Source organism: Scleropages formosus, chromosome 7, assembly GCF_900964775.1.
Source record: "Scleropages formosus chromosome 7, fSclFor1.1, whole genome shotgun sequence".
Classification (NCBI taxonomy): domain Eukaryota; kingdom Metazoa; phylum Chordata; class Actinopteri; order Osteoglossiformes; family Osteoglossidae; genus Scleropages; species Scleropages formosus.
In genome coordinates this window covers 7,611,603-7,620,156 of record NC_041812.1, presented here as the reverse complement: position 1 = coordinate 7,620,156, position 8,554 = coordinate 7,611,603, and the positions used below count along the sequence as shown (strand labels likewise).

Here is an 8,554-nt window from a genome sequence, read left to right as displayed (position 1 = left end):
CACATTTCTACCCCTCGAATGAGAGTGGGGGATTTGCCCATTAATTGGAGTGTAAATCTAATTAAAAACTGCTTGTCTGCAGAAGACAGAATGGGAGCAGGGGTCAGTGGAGTTGTGTTTCGGAGGGGGGGGGGAGATGTAAATGAGAGGAGATTGCCCTCTGCTGTGTAATTATAGACAGGGCTGGGGCGGGGGGGGGGGGGTGACTGCCACAGCTGCTGGCTTCAGTTGACGCGGTCCGATTCAGGGCCCCCAAGGGACTGAAGTTACCTGCTCCTCGACAGAGAATGGACTTGCTCCACTTGTGGCCCGATAGACACCCACACACTGACCTTTGAGGATTGTCTATAGAAGTAAAAATAAAAAGGGCTCTTACCCACACCCCACCCCACCCCACCCCACCGCTGTCCCAGGTGTCCAGTTACAGGGATGATGTTGGGTTACAGTTAATAATTGGGCATTAGTGGTTTGATTGACTGCAGAAGAAATAAAAGTATTTGATTGACTGCTGCAGCAAGTGGTAGGTAACAAACTAGGTTTCCTTGAGTCACATATCTGCAGCTATGTCTCTTTCTCTTAATGTAATGCATAAATTGTACTTTTGCTGAGATGTACGTTGCTTTGGACAAAAGCGTCCGCTAAATGAATAAATGTACATGCAAATGTAAATGAAGAACTCGTAGACAAAAGCGGGTGTCCAAAAATATCTCTTTGTGAATTTTTCACTGAGGCTCTTCTTCTTCATCTTCAACATGGTGGAGTAGGGGGCCGCTCTGGTGTCCCACCACTCCTTGACTAGGGTTTTCAGTCTGGGTTCAGTTCAGTTTGTGTGGAGTTGGCATGTCCTCCCCATGTTCATGTGGGTTTCGTCCCATAGTTCAAAAATTTGTGGAGGAGAGCAACGGTAACCACGTCTGTACTCTTTCCAATAACCATGGAAACCACATGAGTGGTCTCCAGTAGTTGAGTGTGACTCGATGGCACCCAACCTACTTTCACTGTCATGACTATGCGTTTAAAGTTGGGGTCTGGCAACTCGCGGGCTCTTCACTTTCAGGCAGAAAGGCAAGGAAAGCCACAAGAGACACTGATACAATGTGATGTTGCCCACCACTGAGAGCCCAGGGCCCTGCGGGGAGCGTGAGTCATGATCAAGCAGAACTTGTTCCCCTTTCTCTGGATTATTTCTGCAGATCAATCTTAGCTACATGGGATCATCCGGTGAGCAGGGGAGAAAACTGTGCGCCCCTTTTGCTTTGGAAAAATACAGAGAGCTCAAAAAAAGGAGCGGAGATGATCAGAAGGAAGGAGAAGCCACTCTCCGCAAGGGGAGAACGTTTCTTAAAGGCCCACGAATTGCAGAGGCTCAGCTGTCAAAGTTCTGAGAAGCATCACAAAACACAGCTTACCTGCATGTGTACCTGCGGACGTGACGTATGAGATGAGATTACACTCATCCGGCCAAGGCGAGGGCTGTTCTGTTCGGTGACATTTCATAGCTTTCGTTCCATGCGTCGTCTTCTCTTGCGAGAGCTTTGGAAAGTGGGGCGAGCGTAAAGGACCTGGTTTCATTGATCGCAGATGAAGGACCGTCAGCCCGAATCTATACTCCTGCACCAGCCCCAGAGAGCACACTAGACTGCTTTTGAGTCTGTGTGGGAGAATGAAAATATGAAAACTGGGAAGCTCTCCAGTCCATCAGCACATGAAAGAGCAAGCTAAACGCAGTATGACAAATATGGCGTAATGACTCCCGCACTGTTATTAGAATAAATTGCAGCCCCTGAACCCTTTAATTTAGCCTTTGTATGAAAGTGTAAGGATTTGGCGCTGGTCCTCTAAAGATGCCTGCAGTGCTCTTCCACCCTACGCTTGTGTGTGTCAATGCCAATCCATCTATGCCATTGACTCCCACCCTCTTCTTTGGCTGCAAATTGAGGGGATGTTGTTTCCACAGAACGTTCATTAATCGGTGTTTGGCTTTGTGGAAATGAAACAGCGTGAAAAGTTTACACCGTGGTGAGAAAAAATATCTTTCTTAATAAAACGCCTCGCTGTAACTCTGAAATGAAAGGCTGGATGCCACTGCTCTAACAGCACGGCAAATGCTGCAAGGGATTCATTCTGCTGGTGTTCTGTCAATATGGTCTCTGAGAATGCAGAGGTCCAATATTCATTTACTTCCATCAGCCCCCTTTATGCACTGTGGCTGATAACTTAGCTGGGACAAAGAATACAAAGAAACATACAGAGACATCACACACGTCTCCATCTACAGGACTTCAACATCCTTCCATCCATTGTCAATTACGTGATGGTCCAGATCCTGTCCCGTAAAAACACACTGAACGAGACACCCATTGATCGCACAGCAAATGCTGAGAACAATTTAGGGTCAATATTTCACCTGAAACACATGTTCTCTGGGAGGAAACCAGAGCACCTGGAGGAAACCCACGTGAACACAGGGAGAACGTGCAAACGCCACACAAACTGAGCTGGATTCAAAGACACATCTGAAGTCAAAATCCAGGGATGGTGAAGGATCCACATCTAAGCCTCAATCCAAAGGCAGCTGGGTAACTGGTGACAGAAACAGAAACATTTTCAATCAATTAGGCCTTAAAGAAGCAGGTGGGGATGTGGGGCAAGTGCTGGGGGGTTGGGGGGATTTCCATTCTCTAAGCTATGCATCTTCCAAAAATGTACCAGTGTTAACTTACAAAGAGTATTTATAGGTATGAAGAGTGTGTGCTGCTGCACTGAGCCCACTTTCCCCAACACACCCTGAGTGTGCTGTAAGACTGGGTGGTCTGCAGGACGAGTAGGTGGAGCCTCTTTGCTCTTCTGCATCACACCCGGCCAACGTTCTGATCGCAGGGAGTGCCTCTCTGGCTGTGTATCACACCGTACTCAGTTCATCCAGGTCCAAACCTAGATCTTGGGGTCAGTAGGTTCTCAAGAAACTGAGTTTAGTGTGATTTGGTTGTGGTTGCGACACTCTACAAGGGACCCGTAGATCATGGATCAACCAAAGTACCGTACAACTGCCAGCACCGCGGCGGCGGCAGACAAACTGGAGCTGTCAGGTGTGGAGGACGAGAGTGGTGCCCCCATCAGTGCCATGACCATCCTGTCCCTGCTGGAGAGAGTGGCTGGCATTGTTGACAGCGTCCAGGCAGGCCAGCAGCGCATGGAGGAGCGTCAGCTAGAGCTGGAGAACAACATCAAAACTATCCAGGCTGATGTGCTCAAGCTGGCGAAGGACCACTCTGCCACCAGCGGCACGGTAGAGAAGCTGATGCAGAAGGCCCGCAAGGTCAGCGCCAACGTCAAGGACGTGCGAACGCGTGTGGAGAAGCAGAACGTGCGTGTCAAGAAGGTAGAGAGCACTCAGGATGAGCTGCTTACCAGGAACAAGTTTCGGGTGGTCATCTACCAGGTGAGTTGGCAATTGCATCCTGTCCCCTCAAAGAAGGCTGTTAAGACAGTCTTTGGGTAATGACTAAGCAGAATCTTCTGGAAAACAAAAACCCCAAGTTGGTCCTTTGACTTCCATGTGTGTTGTCAAAGACTACAAAGTTCAAAAAGTGTTGCAGGATTGTCAGACTCCAGACGTATGAAAGGTCAACGTGTACAAAATTATTCTTGGTAGACATGTATTTAAGACAGAAAGTTCAACAGTGCCTACAGCAGCATGAATGGCACGACTGACATAAAACACGGCGTCTTTTAAAGTTAAATAGAACACTTTGTTAGGCATTCAAATTGATGGTAAGCAATCATATTTGATGGTATTTGATGACATGTTAATACATCCCAAACAGAGAATGTGAAAGGCAGATCCTGCAAGTCAAGTTCCAGGCAGGTATGCTGACATTTAGCTTCCATAAAGCATAAACTAACAATCGTAGATCCCAATCAGCTTCAAGGGCAACTACTTGAGTAACGACAATAAACTTGGGGAGGGGGGGCAACAGAACTTAGCTTATGAGATTGTCTGAAGGCTGAAGCTATTCTACCAATTCCCTAGGAACTGCTCCTGGTGTTTCCAGGATAGACAAGATGGGTTTGAAGGACTTGAGCTGAGTCTCCCGGGACCAGAACTGAGTATCATTTGAATAGGTAGCGGTCCAAGGGGTGCCACCCGGGGCTTTCCGAGCTAGCAGCTGCTGCTCCATGATGTACCCTGGCTATTCTTAGAGTGTACCAGGTCCTGCCACCAATAAGGACACATAAAAAAGCCACCAGCCAGGAAAAAGGTTATGTGCTGCCCATATGAAAAGTAACACTCATCTGGGGATGGGCTTATGCCACACTAACTAGGCGTGTCTGATGATCAACGATACCCTGCTTTTGGCTAGGGCCACATTTTGCCCCGGGGGATTCCACACAGGGACTGGCAGCTAGTTTATTTGTGAAAAATGTTGTTACTGCATACCTTTGACAAAATGTTGACCGAAAGCTTTTAAACTCATGGCGGTCAAAGGCATCAGCTCGCCTGGCGACGTGACGTTTCCGAGTGACAGATTTTTTGCGAGTTATTCTGGGGCCATGGTCTGAGGGGACATATCTCCAAATATAGTGGCATTGCGTGCTATAGCACAAAGCGATGCTCAGTTGCTGGAAGCACCACTCACACTGGGAGTGGCTATTAGGCCTTCAGCTGTGACATTGCCCATGAGGGACACTCGAATCTCAGAGCCCAAGTCTGTGACATGACTGGAAACAGAGACAAATAACTTTATTGATCTTAAATATAAATACTGAGCTATATCTGTAGTATTTGCTTTATTTAAATACATTTTTTTAAAAAAAAAACCTAAAATCAAACTAATTAGCTCATTGATTTCCTGTTGTCCTTGTAGACAGAAGATAAATCGTTTCACGGGCAGCTGACAGTCGCATTAATAAATGAGAATTCTCCATATTTATACATTTAAGGCCTAGTTGAAAGACCTGAAAACTCTCAATAGGATGTGTTGTTTCAACTATAGGTGCTTCAGCAAGAGGAGATACATAATGTAGAATGAATACATATATATAGGAATCTAGAAACAGAACTTTTACCCCTGCTCAGAAACCCAAGGATCAAGTTAAATATTGTGAAAACTTCTTAATTTTTTTGCAGTATAAAAATATTAATGTAAGCTTGAATAACTGAGAACCTCTCTCCTTGTTTGCACTAGTGCTCCTGAACAGTAACCCTGCAAGGCCCATGTCAGTTGAGTCTTTGTGAAAGCATTTACATTTAAACACATCTTTTTGGCAAAATGATTATTGTGTCATTTACGGAACATAACCATGCAAATGACATTTTGTCTCTTGATTAATGAGCACGATTCTTGCTCACCGGAGACTGTTTATTAGGATTAATTATGTCTGAGAAACAAAGTCGCCTGCAGGTCCTACCTCAGTAGATGTCTGGCTTTACACCAGAACAAAAGTTGGCCTGTTCTACAACGGTATGGCCACATTTAAAAGTCCAGTATAAACAATGATTCTTACATAATCCATGCATGCTCAAGCATTTGACATCCTCCAAAGAAAGGTTGTGCATATTGCTACAGACATTAGCCATTCATAAGACAAGTCAAATCTCTCTTGATCCAGCTGTTAACTTTTGATTATCTCAAGAAGATATGGTATGCTAGTATACTTCTGCAACTCCTTAATGCCTCTTTGCTGTATTTTGGTGTAGTTTTTTCTTTGTATAAAACAAACATAGGCATATTGGGTTGATACATCTTAAGCAGAAGCGGCCTTTCTTATCATGGTCTTTCTCCAGGGAGAAACTGAGATCCCTTCGGTGGCGGTCACAAAGAAACCCAAAGGAGAAGGGTTGGCAGGCGTGACTGTGGATCCAGACACCTATGATCCTCCCGCCGATCTTTCTTCAGATGAGGAGTACATGGTTGTGGAAGAGGCCGACTCTTCCCGGGCTGCCCGCTTGAAGAAGACGGGCATAAAAGGTATTGAGAACATTAAGGCGGCTTTCTCACGGGAGAACGTGACCAAGACGAAGGACAACCTGGGCACCAAGATCAACCACCTGGGTGAGCGCATTGTTCCTCCGGAGCGACGAGAGAAGATGCACCAGGCCAGTATACGGATCAAGGAATCTGGCGAGCGACTTAAAGAGAACATCGCCAAAAAGGCGCCAACGAAGGAGTCTTTCCGCATCAAGCTGAAGAAGGAAAGGACTGTGGCCGAGGGTCAGGAAGGGGCCGAGGGGGCCCCAGATGCCCCTCCCAAGGCCCGCAAGTCCAGTCCCGAGGTCACCTACACTGAGGTGGTGACTGAAACAAAGCGCGAGGGTCCCATTTCGGAGGTGGGAGCCACCAGGATAGGAGAGGAGAGTAAAATCCAGTTCACAGTGGAAGCCGTTGATGAAGGAAAGGGTGAGACAGGGCCTGGGTATGACATCAAGCAACTCTCATAAGAAGAAGGCTCAGCGATGCCATGGAGCAAACGGCAACAGTGCCAAAGTTACGGTCTGCCCGAAGGAGAAGTTCAGTGACACATCTGTTAGTTTTTCCTTACGAACACACACTGAAGTTTCAAGGAAATGTGTGTTTTGAGGATGTATTTATTTTTTCAGGATAAGAAGAAAGTTTGAGGTCTGGAAGGTCATGTTGAAAGGTAATCATGAAAGATGGATTCTCACAAACAGCTCAGTTGGTGAAGCATGGGGGTGATTTTGCAGAACTGCTTCAAAGAAAACCCGTTTTCTGTAACAGTCAGAATTGCGATTCACAGCGGAAACGTTTCTGAGGGAGACATATCAGATTTTTTTTTTTTTTTTAAATATTCAAGGACTCAGCTTCATGCAAAACAGAACTATTTGTAAAGCAATAAACTTTGTACTGTTGACGGAAGTATTAGCATATGTTGGGGCCCAAGGGGATTTTTACAAGACCGGTATTTTATTGGAAAGCAGACGCCCGTAGTAGCAACATGCTGGAGTGGGTGTCGTCGTGAAAGCGATGGCAGGTGTGAAAATGTGTTCTTCCGATGCACAGCATGGTTGAGGCGTAAAGTGTTTTGTCTGTGAAAAAAAAAGGCAGCAGCGTGTAACAATGATGGAAATGTATACTGTAATTGTAAATGATGTGGGCGGCCGATATTAAAATCCAAAGCGGAATCTGTTGTGTTAATTGACCATTATCACAAATTTGGCTCATGTAGAATGAAGCTGTAGGAAATCTCGCTCAGCTGGTCTGAGTATTTGAAATTTATTAACACGTCATATTTTATTAGTGGCGGTCTGTCAGTGACATTTTCTCATTAAACGTAGAGCAGCGGGGTTATATCTGCCCTCAGGTGTGTCCCACAAGATTTTACATGCATTTTACGTACATTTTGCATATGTCCTGAAACATTAAAGTATGGTCTTGCCTGTTTGAAAAGGGTTTGGTTATATTTTTATTACACAGTCTGCTGTTTTAAAAAGTAGATTTGAATCTCTGCTTTCTGAGGTCACACTACAGATTCTGAAATGCGAACATATAAACACAGCTTTACTGCTTGATGCAGATTTTATTATAACTGTATAGGTAGGCTTATGGCAATAGCGTGATTCTTGCATGTTAATAAGAAATGTTCTTCATTTAACCTCGCTAAACGAGCAACTGCAAATGTCTAAATGTCCCTTTCAAACTTTAAACCTCTTTAAGTATGAAAGCAGTGAAATAAATAATATATGATGGATATGACATACTGTAGCATGTTTTTTGTTGTTGTTTTTCTTGTGATGAAAATATTGTAAACTAATCTGATCTTTTTTCCTCAACTTCTGTTTGTTTGGCTACGTATCATACATACTTTAGCAATATAATTCCATATAGCACTGTGGTCAAACAGCGGTCCAGCGATATCTTTTGCAAATAAAATATATCATATTAAAAAATAAAAATATTATATTTTAAAAAAATGTGCTGTTTACATTTTCCAAAACATAGATATACTCTTTAAAATAACTGTCATCATCTTTTTTTTATAAAAAAACCCTCTTAAATTGAGACAATGCATTTAAAGTAAACAGTAACATACTGTATGTACTAGGTAATTTCACGTAATGCATGTCTAATTCATTCTGTATGTCAGTTATTTTTTAAAAAGCCCAGTACCTCAATTCCTTTTGTTAGAGCAAAATTACAGTTGTTATGGAAATGATTCAATCTGTCCAGTATATGCAGATGCTGTATGAATAAAGGCACAAAGCCAGTGATGTCCATTGTCAGAAGAGTAAGGTTTCCATGCTTTTAACTGTCACACTGGTCCACGTTATTGCTCATGTGGAAAAACAAATACTAATCTCGAGTGACATTTTAAGGTGTGCAGGCGTGGTCTACAGAGCCTTTCTTCCACAAGAAAAGCTATTTTCTATTTTGATCTGACCGATTTCTTCAGTTACTCTTCCGCTACTGAAAATATACAGTCAGCATCAGTAGACGTATGAGCAGAAAGATGAAACCTGTCAAGGTTTTGGCCGCAAAGTACAGAGCACAGCTTCAGTTGGGGTCGTACATCAAACGATTGTCCTCCTTCCGCA

At 44.1% G+C, this 8,554-nt stretch overlaps 1 protein-coding gene across 1 annotated transcript; it reads left to right on the top strand.

Annotated features, from left to right (window-relative positions):
* The first annotated feature begins 2,784 nt into the window (after positions 1 to 2,784).
* Positions 2,785 to 8,242, top strand: cavin4a (caveolae associated protein 4a). Its single transcript, XM_018757799.2, has 2 exons — positions 2,785 to 3,442; positions 5,789 to 8,242. Exons 1-2 carry the CDS (start codon positions 3,023 to 3,025, stop codon positions 6,440 to 6,442), a joined length of 1,074 nt encoding a protein of 357 aa, XP_018613315.1. The 5' UTR covers positions 2,785 to 3,022; the 3' UTR covers positions 6,443 to 8,242.
* The last annotated feature ends 312 nt before the right edge of the window (positions 8,243 to 8,554 follow it).

Bases quoted from the DNA above. Each gene is read 5' to 3' on its own strand.
- cavin4a (XM_018757799.2), top strand. From the start codon at position 3,023: ATGGATCAACCAAAGTACCGTACAACTGCCAGCACCGCGGCGGCGGCA. The intron at 3,443-5,788 runs GTGAGTTGGCAA...GTCTTTCTCCAG, and splicing joins TTCGGGTGGTCATCTACCAG to GGAGAAACTGAGATCCCTTC.